Source organism: Diplotaxodon limnothrissa, linkage group LG6 (genome assembly GCF_057381915.1).
Source record: "Diplotaxodon limnothrissa isolate DT_005_m linkage group LG6, D_limnothrissa_male_GT1.1, whole genome shotgun sequence".
NCBI classification, from domain to species: domain Eukaryota; kingdom Metazoa; phylum Chordata; class Actinopteri; order Cichliformes; family Cichlidae; genus Diplotaxodon; species Diplotaxodon limnothrissa.
In genome coordinates, this window is record NC_140601.1 from 44,121,026 (window position 1) to 44,137,681 (window position 16,656).

Below are 16,656 nucleotides of genomic sequence, written 5' to 3' on the forward strand. Positions count from 1 at the left end.
ATCATCATCCAGGTGACTTCTTCAGTCTCAGGTTTCCAATCTTATAAACAGGACATTTGCATAATGACTGGCACCAGCCCACTGAGGAACAATGGGCTGGGAGGTCAGCTCCTTAATCTTAATTATGCAAATTCTCATGACCACTGATCAACAACCACTGACCAATGGCCATGAGTCCCATTCACAGAGAGTTGGGGAATGGCTGCAATCACAGCATTGTAAGATGGTGACAGATGTACCCTTAGGCCCCTCCTTGATTCAGAGATGGTCTTTCCCTCCTTGACTCCGCCCTCAAACCAGCGTTCCTCCCTGTCCAGGATGTTACATCCTCATCATTGAAAGAGTGTCCACTGGCCTGTAGGTGTAAATAGTCTGCAGAGTCCTGGCCTGACGAGGTGGCTCTTCTGTGTTGTAGCCAGAGGTTGTTTGGTTTCCCCGACGTATAAATCCTGCCAATCCTCCTGCACTTAACAGCGTACACTATGTTACTCTGTTTGTGTCGGGGGACCCGATCCTTGGGGTGGACCAGTTTTTGGCGCAGCGTGTTTTGGGGTTTAAAAGCCACAGAGACCTGATGTTTAGAAAAAATGCGTCTCAGCTGCTCCGATACTCCTGACACGTACGGGATCACTACAGGTTTTCACTTATGCAGCGGTTGTCCTTCTCTCCTGGATCAGCTGGAGCTTTCTTTAGGCGCCTTCCCAGCTTTGACAAAAGTCCAGCTGGGATAACCACATTTACTCAGGGCCTTCTTGATGTTCTTCTGCCTCCCTGGCTGCTGTGTCAGTGGGGATGGTGTTCGCTCTGTGTTGTAGCGTCCTGATGACTCCCAGTTTGTGCTCCAGTAGATGATGAGAGTCAAACCTTAAATACTGATCCGTATGTGTAGGTTTACGGTACACGTCAGCTTGTAGATGTCCTCCATTACTGATGGAAATCTCACAGTCTAAGAAGGCTAAGCTGCCATTCCCCAACTCTCTGTGAATGGTACCCATGGTCTTTGATCAGTGGTTGTTGAGAATCAACAATCAATCAGAATTGACTTTTGGAGATTTACTCACCTGGATGATTGAGCATGCATCAAGAAGATAGCAAACAACACGTTTTTATAGAAATCGGATCACGTCACAGTTCTCTTTGTGGTCATGTCTCTTCCTGGTGGTTGACCTGTTTTTATGTTCCTTCCAGCAACAGCAGCAGATGTACATCGCCCAGGTCCTCCAGGACCCCAACTCGGACGAGCCTGGCGGAGGGAGCAGCGAGGAGGACCGAGGGTCATCGCAGGATGAGGAGATGCTGAATGGAGGGAACAGCATCAATGAGGCGGATTTCCAGTCGGGGGAGGACAGTCTGATCGCCAACGAAGTGCACCAGTAGCTGGGGGTGGTGCTAGAGGAAGGGGGCGGAGCTAGTAGAGGGTCATACCCACACAACAGTTACAGATAAAGCTGACTGGAAAATCACTACACCCATAAACACTTGTACAGTAGATTCACGGTTAGCTCCACCCCCTCTTGGCCTGAAGACTTGACCCTGACCTTTGATGCCGGCGCCGGGTCGCCAACATCCAGTCCTGCACGCCTGTGGATCCTTAATGGACATCAGACTGTGTCCACAGGAAATCACTGTATATAACCACAAAGCCAAAAGTTCTTTTTCTTGGGTTGGGTGGGTGGGTTTTAAAAACTTGTGCCTGGGCTGGATTCTTTGTTCGCACTCGTGTCTTGATTTCTGATCCCACTACGGGTCACCTGAACCCGACCCCTCCAGGGGTCCAAGCTGATGCTGACGCTGTCTTTTTTTCTCCGCATAGTGAGCGCCTGTTGCGTCATCACCGTACTCCAGAATCAGAGCGTTAAACAACTCGCCAACCGCCAGTTCTCATAGTGTTAGAAACCTCGCTTACGCAGACGCATTGTCATCCCTCTTCTCTGCTGGCCCGTCCTCGCCTCCGTTCTGTGGCTCTGAATGCCAGTACATTCAGCGAATCACCTTGGAGTGTGGGGCTTTTGTTTTTTTAGTTTTTGTACCTGCATGCTGTTAGGAGTGCAGTCTGGATTAAACTGTCGCACCTTTGGACGATGTCATTCATTGCCGGATTGTACTGGCGAGCGAACACGTTAAGCTTCCTCTCGCCTGCTGGCTTCAGTTGGACCACTCCTCGCCGTCGGACTACAACTCTCCATGCAACAACGCTTTCTTTTCTGGTTTGAGTTCACCTGAACTACCTTAAATCATGAACACCTGACAAAGGGAACAGGGATGTTTGTGTCTGTGTAGGTTTAGCAATCTGAACTCTTTTCAGAGGTGGGATGAACTTTGTGATGACTTTCAGCAGCAGGTAGTTCGACTTCGGGTAGATGAAGAAGAAGAGCAGCGCTTTTCGTCGGGATGTTTTTACCTGAACACCTGAAGTTGGAGGTACTGAAGGTGTGTGCTGTCCGTCTGTCTGTGTTAGCTCCTTATAAACAGACTACATCACAAAGGGTTCACCAGGCGTTGATGAAAATGCCATCCATCTACTGTAGAATCAGTAAAGCATTTTTTTTCTTTCACTTTCGTACAAAAGTTTAGAAATATATAATCATGCCGTTTCGGTCTCTACGCGCATCAATAAAGTTTTAGATAGAGTCCGACTGGTGCGAATCGATGGTTTCATCTCTGCCGCGGTACGACGAGCTCCTTCCATCCAATAATGAGCCACAGCTTCCTAGATGTGCCGCTGGTCCCTCAAACAAATAATCACTGTTTATTTCATGCTAATGATCATATTATGACTGTTTTTAGCTAATTAGCTGGGTTTATCTGACTGAAGCTAACCCTCGGCTAGCTAGAGCAAGCGACTAATAATCAGGATGTTTCAGTCCATGAAAAAAGATACTGACCCTTTGTCCTGTTAGCTCTTGTCTTTAAAGCTAATAACTTAGTTTGTCGTCCCGATAGTGCAGTGTTAGCCTAGCTCTGGCTCCAGTTAATAAAACTCACCTGATTAGCTCGTTAGTAGGGATGAAGCTGTGTAAAGTTGAACTTACTCCTAGCTTCTCGTTCACACCGACGGCTGGTTTAGAACCAGGACAGAACTGCTGAGTCATTGTTAGCTTCAAGCACACAACTCAGACACATAGGAATGATGCACTGTTAATTGTTAGCATGCAGGCTAACACAGCGCTAGCCTGCTAGCCCGGGGTTCGCATTCTGTTAAATGAAGACTAAATGGTCTGAAACCGCACAACAATGAAGAGGTGATGGTTTAGTTAAGCTAGCACTTTCCCCTGTTTTGCATGTGATGCTAGCAGGGCCACGCCACAGGGACGCAGCGGTGAAACCAGTGGTCTGGTTAACCAGTTGATTTACACCTGATTGTGTCTTCGGCTGTCAGAGGTGAGCAGGCTCGTAGCTCACGCTCCATGTGGTTGTGGTGCCGATCTGCCTCCCGTTGGAGGGATGTAGAAAACATCAAGTTGCAACTGACTTGGCTGGTGGTGACATCATCACAAAGACAGGTCAAGGGGTGTGGCTTCTGCAGAGTAACATAAGTGCTTAGCGACAGAATGGGGAGGAGCTAGTCTCAGGTGTGTTTTGTTTTGTTCCTTTTTTCTCTAAAACAATGTTTACATCAGATTTTGTTTGCTGTGTGTGTGTGTGTGTGTGTGTGTGTGTGTGTGTGTGTGTGTGTGTGGGGACACGGAGCTGGACTATGAAAGCTGCAGCCGCTGGCTCGCTGGCATTGGCGGGCGGCTGCATGCTGGAGCTCTGCAGCGTTCGTGTCCGGGTGTCGTGTTCTGTTTGATGTTCCCCGCCGCTCCGCCCATGATTGTACGCAGATGAACCTGAAGGTGGAGTTGAGCCTGATCCTCAAGGTTCAGCTCGGCAGCTCGCAGGTGATGACCTGCTTCCTGTTCCTGTCTGTGTAAGGGCACCGGCATAGAATCATTTTCAGAAAGAGAGGCTGAAGTTCGACCGGAGCCGCACAGACCCGGCAGAACCAAACGCGAGCTCGGGGGCTTCAGCGGTCACGGCCTGCGGGAGCCCTGGGACTGTTTGTGTGGAAAAATGGGACTCGAAGGTTTCTGGAAGCGAGCCGCTGCTTCGTGCTGTTTGGTTTGTTTGTTTTTTCTTTTTTTAAAAATAAAATTCCTGAAATGTGAAGAAGAAAAATGTGAAGCGAGGCGTGAAGCGAGGCGTGAAGCAAGCGACAAACTGTGTAAAAACGTGTGTAAATAGCCATCGAACTGCAGTCTGTCGTCCACGTCCTGCTTTAATTTATTGCTGTGACTCTTATTTATTTGGACTTTGGTTTGTGTACAGTGACACCTTCGTCTTATTTATGTTCCTGATCAATAAAACTGATTTCATCCGTGCTCTCGTGCTCTCTGTTTGTCACACCTGAACATGGATCTGCCCTGAGGCAGGAGAAGTGAGCGCATGGCAGGTATGAAGTGAGCGCGCCACATAAACACTTTTAGGGTTAACTGAAACTCTGAGTCAGTTACCATGGTAACAGACGGTGGACGTCAGCTTTTGTCTCTGGAGCTGTGTCCCAAAACGTCAGCTGAATCCTTCGGAGGCCGCATTTGAAGGCCGATTACGTCACAGCCAGGCGACGAAGGCTGTCCCAATTCGTCAACTCCTTCAAATGTGGCCGACAAATGCGTCCTTCATTTCCCCGAATTAGAAGGATGGGTCGGGTGTGTCCTTCGTGGTCCACCATATCCCAGGATTCATAGCGCGGCCCAGCCAATTCCAGTTTCCAACAATGGCGGCCGCTACTAAGTTTTTAATACTACTCTTATTAATCTTTCTGGGTCACAAAATAAACTTTGAACATATTTTCAGGCGAGAAAGTAGCTGTGCAAACATCAAATATCTGCTCGATTTATCAAGACATCACATATTTGCAAAAGTGCGCCGACATTTTCGAAGACGTCTGTTAGACCACCCGCTCGATAGTTGACCGGGGGTTTCAATGGTTACTCAACCCGGCGAGAGCAGCGGACACCCGGCTTCATCCTTTTCAGACCCCCGCTGTCTTTCACTACTCAGGTTAAACATGATATACAGTGGGGCAAAAAAGTATTTAGTCAGCCACCGATTGTGCAAGTTCCCCCACTTAAAATGATGACAGAGGTCAGTAATTTGCACCAGAGGTACACTTCAACTGTGAGAGACAGAATGTGAAAAAAAAATCCATGAATCCACATGGTAGGATTTGTAAAGAATTTATTGGTAAATCAGGGTGGAAAATAAGTATTTGGTCACCTCAAACAAGGAAAATCTCTGGCTCTCACAGACCTGTAACGTCTTCTGTAAGAAGCTTTTCTGTCCCCCACTCGTTACCTGTATGAATGGCACCTGTTTGAACTCATCATCTGTATAAAAGACACCTGTCCACAGCCTCAAACAGTCAGACTCCAAACTCCGCCATGGCCAAGACCAAAGAGCTTTCGAAGGACACCAGGAAAAGTATTGTAGACCTGCACCAGACTGGGAAGAGTGAATCTACAATAGGCAAGCAGCTTGGTGTGAAAAAATCAACTGTGGGAGCAATCATCAGAAAATGGAAGACATACAAGACCACTGATAATCTCCCTCGATCTGGGGCTCCACGCAAGATCTCATCCCGTGGGGTCAAAATGATCATGAGAACGGTGAGCAAAGATCCCAGAACCACACGGGGGGACCTGGTGAATGACCTGCAGAGAGCTGGGACCAAAGTAACAAAGGTCACCATCAGTAACACACTACAACGGCAGGGAATCAAATCCCGCAGTGCCAGACGTGTTCCGCTGCTGAAGCCAGTGCATGTCCAGGCCCGTCTGAAGTTTGCCAGAGAGCACATGGATGATACAGCAGAGGATTGGGAGAATGTCATGTGGTCAGATGAAACCAAAGTAGAACTTTTTGGTATAAACTCAACTCGTCGTGTTTGGAGGAAGAAGAATACTGAGTTGCATCCCAAGAACACCATACCTACTGTGAAGCATGGGGGTGGAAACATCATGCTATGGGGCTGTTTTTCTGCCAAGGGGACAGGACGACTGATCCGTGTTAAGGACAGAATGAATGGGGCCATGTATCGTGAGATTTTGAGCCAAAACCTCCTTCCATCAGTGAGAACTTTGAAGATGAAACGAGGCTGGGTCTTCCAACATGACAATGATCCAAAACACACCGCCCGGGCAACAAAGGAGTGGCTCCGTAAGAAGCATTTGAAAGTCCTGGAGTGGCCTAGCCAGTCTCCAGACCTCAACCCCATAGAAAATCTGTGGCGGGAGTTGAAAGTCCGTGTTGCTCGGCGACAGCCCCAAAACATCACTGCTCTCGAGAAGATCTGCATGGAGGAATGGGCCAAAATACCAGCTACTGTGTGTGCAAACCTGGTAAAGACCTATAGTAAACGTTTGACCTCTGTTATTGCCAACAAAGGTTATGTTACAAAGTATTGAGTTGTATTTTTGTTATTGACCAAATACTTATTTTCCACCCTGATTTACGAATAAATTCTTTACAAATCCTACCATGTGGATTCATGGATTTTCTTTTCACATTCTGTCTCTCACAGTTGAAGTGTACCTCTGGTGCAAATTACTGACCTCTGTCATCATTTTAGGTGGGGGAACTTGCACAATCGGTGGCTGACTAAATACTTTTTTGCCCCACTGTATGAGTCACTCAGATAACTTAAAAATTTTATTGTTGGGCTTTTTTCTGTGTTTTATTTGTTCGTGAGTAAATCGGTTTGGCTGAGATTAAAGTTATTACCTTAGATTAAATAAAACTTTATTAATCCCACGGGTGGTTTTCACAATAACGTTGAACAGAAAACTGATTAAGCAGAAGTGTGAGACGGTCGAGAGTTTACTCCAGTGTCCTGTTATTTTTTTAGACAGCAAGGAGCAGACGGTCGAGTTTATTAAACTCCACCGAGACAGCGGTGACGCTACTCTGAAGGCTGGACCATCCCATTTCACAGCCTCGCACTTCTGACCTTCTTGGTCTTCGAAGGACCCGGCCCACATAGACCACGAAGGCCGGGTCCTCTGGAGGATGTGGCCGACGTTTTGGGACAAAGACTCCTCCCCTCCTGCTGCACCTGAACCGGCTGAGTGACCGTCATGGATCGAGCTCTATCTGCTGATTCCAGTCTGTTGTTATTTTAATCACATTCATGTTTACAGCTGTTTGCAGATGTTGGACTTTGAAATCGGAGCCGCCTAAACGTTAAATATGAAGTTTAGATTTTACTCCATCTGCCTCCACCTCCAAACCTTCAGTTTCACTCCTGCTGCTCTCCTGTCACACTCGTCTCCACCCTGCCTCACCTCTCTGTGGATGACGTCTTCTACAGCTGAGGGGTAAAAGCTATAATACCCGTGGTGAGCATGCTCAGATATGACTGGCCCGACTTGATCGGCCAATCGGGCGTGAGAAGATCTGAGCTGAATTCAGTTGTTTCACAGGTGGAGGTGTGAGTGAGCGTTAATCACCTGCCGATGGTTGGTTGTGTAGGCCTCCACCTCAGAGGTGGAATAAACTGCCATTTCCACTCCAAAGAGTCACATGACAGTCGAGTCAACGACTCTCAGGACCGACTCAACGGTCACGACCTCACTAAGTGTCACGTACCAGGGACTCCCCCTGAGTTGTATGCAAGGTGAAGCATCTGGGCCTCCCTCCACCCACAGGCAGGAGGAGGACGTGGCAATGTTAGATAAAGGTGGCCTCAGGTGTGACAGCTCAAGTTCTAAGTGCCCGGCGTGGTCATGTGACCACTTTCACAGCTTTTGACTCAGGCATGGCAGAGGAGGAGGAGCTGTTCAAAAAGCATGCTCCCTCCATGTTTGCATGTTCGTGCTGTGACCCCTTTTATACAGTTTATACGTAGTTCAGGACCGCAGCTTTAGCAGGTTCAGCTCCGTGATCACAGGGTTCCCTCACAGCGCTGCAGTTCACACGCTGCTGTGCGTCACGCTCTGTCTCATTACACGTTTCAGGATCACGCACCTGTGTCAGGGCGGAGCCAAAGGTCAGCCGTGATTCCCAGACAGATAAAGGGTTAATAAACGATTACTATTCATATTGGGCTGCTAGTGCTGGCAGCGGCCTGCGCTGAGATTTAGCTGAACTCCGGCTGATTCTGACCAATCACATCAGTCCGTTTCACTCCGAGCCACACCTGAGCAGCACGTCACGGTTCAGCGGGTGTTGAGGGCAGCCCGTGGCTGGCGGTCACTAGGGGGTGCTGTGGAGCTGTGCTGATATCACACGTATGCTTGACAAACCGTCCGGTGTGCAATTTGTGGAGCACATTGAACTCCAAGGGAACGGATGTGTGCAGCTTCCGTGTTTCTATTAATAGATGAACAATATTAAAATAATAAATATTCCAGAGATGAAGGTGACAGTTTTGATTTTGTGACAGTGAGGTTCAAAGGTTATCCAGCTCAGGTGGGGGCAGCGGTCACTGAAACCTGGGCCTGGTTCATTTTCTCTCTGTAATCTGAGCTGGTTTCTACTATAATAAATAGAAGCAGCAGCTTTTGTATTCGTACTTAATGAACGTACGGCTCAGTGCTGCTCTCACCCGTCTGTAACCATCACCTCCAACACCAGAATGTCTGTGAAGGTTCTCAGTCATCCAGGTCATCTACGTCCACTGTGAGCGACCATCTTTGAACAGAGGCGGGGCTTACGACACCAACTCTCTGCCATCTATAATCCAGTTTTGAGATCCTCCCCAGACGCCTTAACGCCCACTCACATCCTGGGCCATCTGACCTCAGAAAATCACATGATAAGGTGGGGCCAGGTTTCACAATGAACACACCCGAAACTGGCTGATTGGGACCCACACCCAGTTTCACACCTTGGCTCAGGCGATTAGAGGATCATCAGGGGGTCCTTTTGTCCCTCTGTGGGGGGAAACTCCCACTGGGTTTATATCTGGGACTCTCCACCATTTGACCTTAGAACTGAAGAAGCTTCTCGGATGAGAGGTGAAACGTCTTCAAGCAACTTAAAGAAGTCCAGACGCTTTTCTTTGCAAGCTCCTTTGACCAACACCGGAATACTGCGCCTCACCTGCCAAGGAGCAGCAGGTGACTCACGTGTGGAAACCTACGTGAACCAAACCATCAGGTAACCTGTGTGTGACAGAGTTTGAAGCGACGTTTAAAATTCTCTCCTGGGAGTGAAGCAAACACGTGCATAAGGCCCAAAGTGCTGCTGTTCACAGCTGTCAGCACAGACTCCGTTTGTCTCTGTGAGGCAGTAAATCAGACCCAAATGTTCCTCCGGCTTTAAAATTCCCGCCTCTGTGGTGCAGGACGTTTACACAGGCTGTTCTCGTTTATATGACCTCCACCAAACAATAGAACACGCTGAGACAGAGGACGATGCACGTTTGTAGTCTTCTTCTTCTTCCTCCAGTTTAACGGCAGCTTGCATCCATCGGAGTTGCATTACTGCCACCCTCTGGTGTTACTTAGACTGCACTTAGCTCTTTAAATCCTCTTAAACAACTTAATATAATATGGCCAATATTATATTATTGTCAGATTATTATGATATATATATATCTGACTTTCAGCTTGTTGTGTTTGTGGATATATGACTGACGTTAATTATTAAACATTCGCACATAAATAAGTGACGTCATATTCAGTACTTTTGACAGTTCACTCTTCGGCCGCTCCATCTTATTAGGGAAATTCCACATACATAAATGTAAATTTCAAGACTCAACCCCATCATTTAATTTGTTTTTGATTGAAATTGAATATTACTTAAACTCTCTTAAATTAACTTCCAATAAAAAAGGTTTATCATTGATTGAAATTCTTTCAGAAATGTTTAACGAATGAGCTGTCACAACTTTCAAGTACAAAGTTGTTATGAAGTCTGTCACATCCCCCCCTTTTTTTTTCTTTTTTTCTTTTTTATCCTTTCTTTATTTATCCTTCTTATTTCATTGTGCTGTATATTGTTACTCTTACTTGCCTTGTACGTCTACTGTACAAACTGAACTGGAATGACTGACTGTTCGCTTTATAATTTCAATAAAGTTTTGGGAAAAAAAAAGAAAAACCTCTTCGGCCGCTCCCTTCTGCAAAATTATCCACACCCACCGCCGCGCTATGAATTGTGGGATATATGGGACCACGAAGCATGCACCGGACCACGCTTGGTATTTGGGGGGGGGCGTGCCAAGATGGCGGAGTGAGTAGACGCTCTCTACCGAGTTCTGCACAAAAAGTTCGTGAACAACGGTAAAGCCTAAGCTTTATGCTGCTAACACTAACAATTCACTAAATAAGAGAAGATACAGCAATCATAGGGCAAGAAGCAGCAGAATGCCGAATCAGAAAGGAGCGAAAAGGGGACTGGAAAGTTCCAAGTCTAAGATAGCGCCTGAGAATGCTAACGAGGAGAGTGCTACGTCCAGCAACGTGCTAATGGATAGCTTCCATAACTACGCAGCTACTACGGTGGCACTCAAGTTAGCCGAAGAAGAAATGGATGAGTTCCCACCTCTCCCTGTTACACCTCTCAAATCGCCAGCTCCGAAGTTGATGTACGAACGCAGCAGCTCTGACCCAGTTGATGTAAATGAGATAATTTCTCGTCTGTCGGCACTAATAAACACCAGGTCTGATAACATTGAGAGCATGGTGAGAGAGAATACGCTCCAGATTGAGGGTCTCAAAAAGACGATTGATTTTGTGTGCGCGGAAATGAAAGATATGAAGGGGAAAGTTTGCGACTTGGAAAAAAAGTAACTAAAGAGGAAGGTCGAGTGGACAACTGCCAACAGAGAATATCTGAGTTGGAAAGATATTCCAGGAGGTGGAATCTCAGACTACATGGAGTCAAGGAGGCTGAGAAAGAAGACGTAAGGGGAAAGGTGACTGTGATATGCCAGTCTGTTCTGCCAGAACAAAATCGTAGGCTGCCTGATGTCATCGACACCGTACACCGACTCGGAGCCAAGCGACAAGGTAGCACCAGACCTAGAGGCATCATCGTGCAGTTCACCTCCCGAATCTACAGAGATGCTGTGTGGAAAGCAGCCAAAACATCCTCCTACCTGCAGGACAATCATTTGAGGATCGCTGAAGATCTGTCCAGGGAGGACAGAGAACGTCGTGACAAACTGTGGCCGATGATAGACAAAGCCCGTAAGGAGGGTAAGCCGGCATATTTCGTGGGAGGCCGAGGATTCATCAGTGGATCAGAAGTTTTCCCTCCTTCATAGAGACGCTTATTCAGTCTCTGAAATGACATTTCTGTGAGCTTGTTTACATGGTGAACTTGATATTTTCACCCTCAGGTTAAAATTTTACTTTGTGTTGAAGAGTGTGTTTATCTATAAAAAGCTATATTTAAACCATAGCAGATAGTTAAATACTGTATTTTTGTAAGCTTAGTCACTCAGGGTTTTTACTGTTCTACTACCTAAATTGTGCAGCACCCGGTCCCCTTATCCTATAGATCTATTCTTAGCTGTAGAAGTTTAGAACTTACTTTTTCTCTTTCTTTTTTCTAATAACTTTGTCTTTTTCATTTGTTTCTCTTAATACCAGGGGTTTAAGACAAACATGTAAACGCAAAGCTTTGTTTCTATTTGCCAAACAATTTAAAACAGATTTTTGCTTTTTCCAAGAGAGTCATTCCACACCTGCTGATACAAATTTTTGGAAATCACAATGGGGTAATGAAGTCTGGTTGTCCCATGGCTCTGAGCGTTCTGCTGGAGTTGCCACGCTTAAAAATTCTTTTTCTGGAGATGTGTTACACTCTGACTCTGACACCTTAGGACACTACCTCTGCTCACTAATCAGACACAATAACAGTACTTTCATTGCAGTAAATATATATGGTTACAATAATAAAACTGAAAATGATAAATTACTTGACTCCTTAGAAGAATGAATTAATTTCTGGCTCTCCAAATACCCAAATTCAGTCCTCTTAATTGGTGGAGACTTTAACATTGCTTTAGACAATACGGTTGATAGGTGGCCTCCAGGGCAGCAGTCTTCATACAGTGCAAACTTAAAAAATTTATGGGAAAATTTAATCTTGTGGATATTTGGAGAGAAAAATTTCCAGATGATAGACTCTTTGCTTGGAGCAATAAGACAGGATCCAGGCAATCACGTATTGACTTTTGGCTTGTTTCTGACTGTATTGATAAGGCAAGTTTATTTGTATAGCACAATTCAACAACAAGGTGATTCAAAGTGCTTTACAGAGACATTAGAAACAAGAACAAATAAAAAGCATGATTTAAAATTGATAAAGATAATATTACCGTTAATATACTTGCCACTGGATACTATACCTCATGAATTCTCTTATTGGAAGTTAAATAATTCTTTACTAAAAGATAAAATGGTTAACATGCAGATTAATAACTTAATTGTTTATTATTGGAACAAAGCTAACAGAGAGAAGTCCTTTTGTACCAATTGGGAACTCTTTAAATTTGAAGCATGCAAATTCTTGAGAAGATACGGGAGTCAAATTGCTAAATTAAGGAAAGCGGAAGAACAGGAAGTAATAAGCAGAATTGCCTCTTATTACCAGAAGTCCCCAGAAGAAATCTCAGAGAAAGATAAATTAAGTTTACTAGAACTTCAAAATAAATTGGACGGTTTATATCGACGCAAGGCTGAGGGTGCCTTCATAAGATCCAGGAAGAGGTGGCTGGAGGAGGGCGAACAAAATTCTGCTTACTTTTTCAGACTTGAAAAATACAGATCAAAAACAAACTCTATTCATCAACTAAATATTAATGGCATTGTCTCTGACAATCCTAGAGAAATTTCACATTTCTGTGCCGAATTCTATACTAAACTATACGACTCAAAATATAATGAGGCTGTCTCAACAGGATTTTTCAATAATATTAAAAACCTAAAATCTATTGTTGTGGAAGATAGAAGTTATTGTGACAGCCCTCTGACTGTGGAGGAAGTTTGTAATTCCATTTCTGCACTTAAGGCCAATAAATCTCCCGGCACAGATGGTTTGACTGCAGAGTTTTATAAATCCTTTTCTAATCTCCTGGCTCCGTTTTTACAGAAAGTATAGAGAACAACATCCTCCCTCCTTCTCTTACTCAAGGTCTCATAACACTTATTCCAAAACCAAACAAAGACTTACTCTTTATTGATAATTGGAGACCCATCTCCCTGCTTAATAATGACTATAAGGTTATGGCCTTAATACTTGCTAACAGAATTAAAGAGGTCTTGGAAACAATTATTGATGAGACACAATCAGGCTTTATGAGAAACAGACACATTTCTAATAACATTAGACTGGTTTTGGATTTACTTGATTACTCTGATCTGATACCTGACAATAGTTTCATTCTCTTCCTGGATTTTTATAAGGCTTTTGATACAATTGAACATCAATTTATTTTCCACTGTTTGGAAAAATTTGGCTTTGGCAAGTTTTTCTGTAAAGCTGTCAAAACCTTATACACAAATGGCAATAGTTCTATTAAAATGATTAACGGCTCCACCCCGAGATTTGACCTGAAACGTGGTATTCGCCAAGGATGTCCTATTTCACCATATTTATTTTTACTTTGTACACAAATTCTTGCAACTAATATTTCAAACAGTGTTGTACAAGGAATCAGCACAGCTGATAAGGAGCTCAGTCATCAGCCAGTTAGCCGATGACACCACACCCTTTTTGAAGAATGCAAACCAAATCCCACCAGCCCTTACTGTGATTAGTGATTTCTCTGAGGCCTCTGGTTTATGCCTAAATCTAAAAAAGTGTGAGTTACTAGCAATTAAAGACTGCCCTGCAAATACTATCTGTAATATCTCTGTTAAACAAGAAGTCACATACTTGGGACTGCTAATATCCAAAGACCAAAAATCAAGATGCTCTTCAAACTTCACTCCAATTATACAGAAAACCCTAAAAAAGTTCAACCAGTGGCTGCAAAGGGACTTGTCTTTGAAAGGCAGAGTGTTACTTACTAAAGCTGAAGGGATATCCCGATGAACATATGCTGCTCTCTCCTTACATCTGGATAAGAAAAGTAGTAAAGATATTAACCGTATGCAGGTCCTCTTAACGTGGACCCTCATTTATAAACACAACTTCTCACCTCACAAATACCTCATCTGGAACAACAGAGATATTTTATAGAAAAATAAATCACGTTTCCTGGAAACTTGGCTCCAAAATGGGATCCTGTTGGTGGCTCAGCTGGTTAGTAAAGAAGGACAACTACTTACATACGACGACTTTATTGCACTATATAATTTTCCAATCAGTGTTCAGGAATTCTCAATGGTGCTTGGTGCCATACCCTCAGGGACTTTAATGTTATATAAAAACACTGACAGCTCGATCTCTACCTCAGTCACGCTCCCTGATCCAGCTGAGTCACCAATAGGAAAAATCTGCTTTTCACAGGAACTTGGTAACAGCAATAAGAGAATACGTAGTTTATTCCAAGAAGATATCGTCTCTCTCCCATATATAATATCTTATTGGAACCGATTTGTTCCAGATATCAAGTGGAAGACAGTCTGGATGGTCCCCCATAAATATTTGATTGTAAATAAGGTGAAAGAAGTCTCTTAAAATTCGACAGAAATGTTATCCAGCCAGTCACTACATGGTCAAATTTAAAAGGGACATAAATACTAATTGTACTTTCTGTGGGGATCATCCAGAAACGGTGACACATCTTTTTTGGTACTGTTCTTTTACACAGAGATTCTGGAAGGAATTTAGCAGCTTTGTTATTGTCCATATTTTAAGGGAGTTTTCTTTACGATGGGAAAATGTTTTATTCTGTTTCTTTAAGTTCCCCAAGAAGTATGAGAAATGTTTTTTATGATAAATTTCTTAATACTTTTAGCTAAACTTTTTATCCATAAATGTAAGTTTACTAACAAAACACCATATTTCTGTCATTATTTTAAGGATGTGCACATGCACATACAATCAATATCAGACTGCACCAACAAAAACGCTCAAAACAATATATGTATGTGAATTTTTGCGTGTATTCTTATAATTGTTACCTTTTTCTTTTACCCCTGGCTTTGTGTGTTCATGTTCTGTTGTTTTGTATACTTCATCTGTTCGTATGTTGTATACTCATTGTTTGTTAAATAAAGTTTATAAAAAAAAACAAAAAAACCCGCTTGGTATTTGGGGAAATCGACGCATTTGGAGCATGCATTTGAAGTACACTTCGAATTGGGACAACCGTCGTCGCGTGGCGGTGACGTAACCGCACTTAAAATGCGTACTCCAAGCGTGCAGACCCTGAATTGGGACACAGCCTGCGTGTGTTTCACCACACTCCGGCCGGTGGGGGCGGTGTAGCTCAGGTGAGCGTAGAAGAAGAAGAAGACCTTAGCCGCCGTTAGCCGGAGCTGAGACAGCGTGATGTCCGCGGTCTCTAAGGTGGTCCTGGGAGTGTCCGTGGTTCTGACCGTGAGCACCGTGGCTGCGGTGCACCTCAAACAGGCCTGGGACAGAGAGGTAAGCCGGGCCGGGGCAAGCCGGGCTAACATCTAGCTGCGTGTGCCGGAACGGGTCACGGGGGCTAACGAGGCTAACGCCAAAGCACAGGTGGTGGTTAAACTCAATTGAACGGACACAGGTGACGTCACACAGACGTTAAAAGAGTAATAATAAATAAACACGATAATGAAGATAAACAGCAGCCAACAACCGCATCCTCCAACGCTTTTCAAAATAAAAGACTCAGTTGGCAGGTAAACAATGAGTCCTTACATTTATGGCTCAGTTAGCTAATCAGGCGTTATCAGAGTTAACTTTAGCTCAGGTGAGTGCAGAACACGTGACTGACAGAACTGCAGTGGGGTCAGATTTTTCATTTCTGATTCTGTTACGCTTACAGGTGTGCCTTTATTTTGGAGGTGGGTTTCCTGTCGTGTGACCTCTGTGAGGTCTCGAGTCCTGCTCTTAAATAACAAAGAAACAGAAAATCCCACACCTGGGTTTAAGGTGTTCGCACCATGAGAACAAAGCTTGGAAGCTGCTGGAGGCATCTCACCTGTGACACCTGTTTCAGTAATCAGTGATCAATAATGATCACTTTCTCCAGCGCCTTACAAGAAACCCAAGAATGCTTCGCAACACAAGTCAAAAAGGTCAAAGGTTTAAGTTTGTGTGTTTAAGTTGAAGTGAAGCTCCTATGGGAGAGACTCCACCTTTGAGGGTTCTGTTGCAAGGGACAGAAAGCAGACCGGACTGTGTACAGGTGCTGAGGGGCGGAGCACTGAGGGATTAATGAGTGAGAAGCAGGATCTGTAAGTGAACCAGTGGAGATTCATGAGGGCAGGGCTCACATGTTCCCAGAGCTTGATCAACGATGAGTGGTCTTTGTGTTTGTCGTGCAGCGCCTGCGTGAGGGCGTGGTCAGGGATCTGGAACGGCTCGAGCGCAGGAAAGAGAACCTGCGGATGCTGGAGGAGCAGCGGCTGCTGACCCGACAGCTGGAGGAGGAGAGACGCCGCAGGGAGGCCAGGCTCCACCCACAGGACACCTGAGAAAAGGTAAACACTGTTGTGGACCTACGCTATCGCGTTCCCGAGTCTCCTTACGACTGGGTCACCTGTAATGTTTCTGCTCTTGCGTAGA

General features: G+C 44.8%; 2 protein-coding genes across 7 annotated transcripts in view; both read left to right on the plus strand.

Annotated features, from left to right (window-relative positions):
- Positions 1-4,356, plus strand: part of tmem63bb (transmembrane protein 63Bb) — a 35,336-nt gene extending 30,980 nt beyond the window's left edge. For all 6 annotated transcript variants that reach the window (XM_085355325.1, XM_085355326.1, XM_085355331.1 and 3 more), the window contains one exon: positions 1,189-4,356. In XM_085355325.1, coding sequence (XP_085211451.1) covers positions 1,189-1,377 — 189 coding nt within the window. In that variant the 3' untranslated portion in view covers positions 1,378-4,356. The remainder of the gene's footprint in view (positions 1-1,188) is intronic.
- An 11,053-nt stretch (positions 4,357-15,409) lies between these two features.
- pet117 (PET117 cytochrome c oxidase chaperone) lies at positions 15,410-16,565 on the plus strand. The gene is made up of 2 exons (XM_085356503.1): positions 15,410-15,531; positions 16,416-16,565. Exons 1-2 carry the CDS (start codon positions 15,436-15,438, stop codon positions 16,563-16,565), a joined length of 246 nt encoding a protein of 81 aa, XP_085212629.1. The 5' UTR covers positions 15,410-15,435.
- The last annotated feature ends 91 nt before the right edge of the window (positions 16,566-16,656 follow it).

What these genes read in the sequence shown, in the direction of transcription:
- pet117 (XM_085356503.1), top strand. Translation starts at nt 15,436, where the DNA reads ATGTCCGCGGTCTCTAAGGTGGTCCTGGGAGTGTCCGTGGTTCTGACC. An exon ending in AACAGGCCTGGGACAGAGAG is followed by an intron (nt 15,532 to 16,415) that starts GTAAGCCGGGCC and finishes TTTGTCGTGCAG; the next exon opens with CGCCTGCGTGAGGGCGTGGT.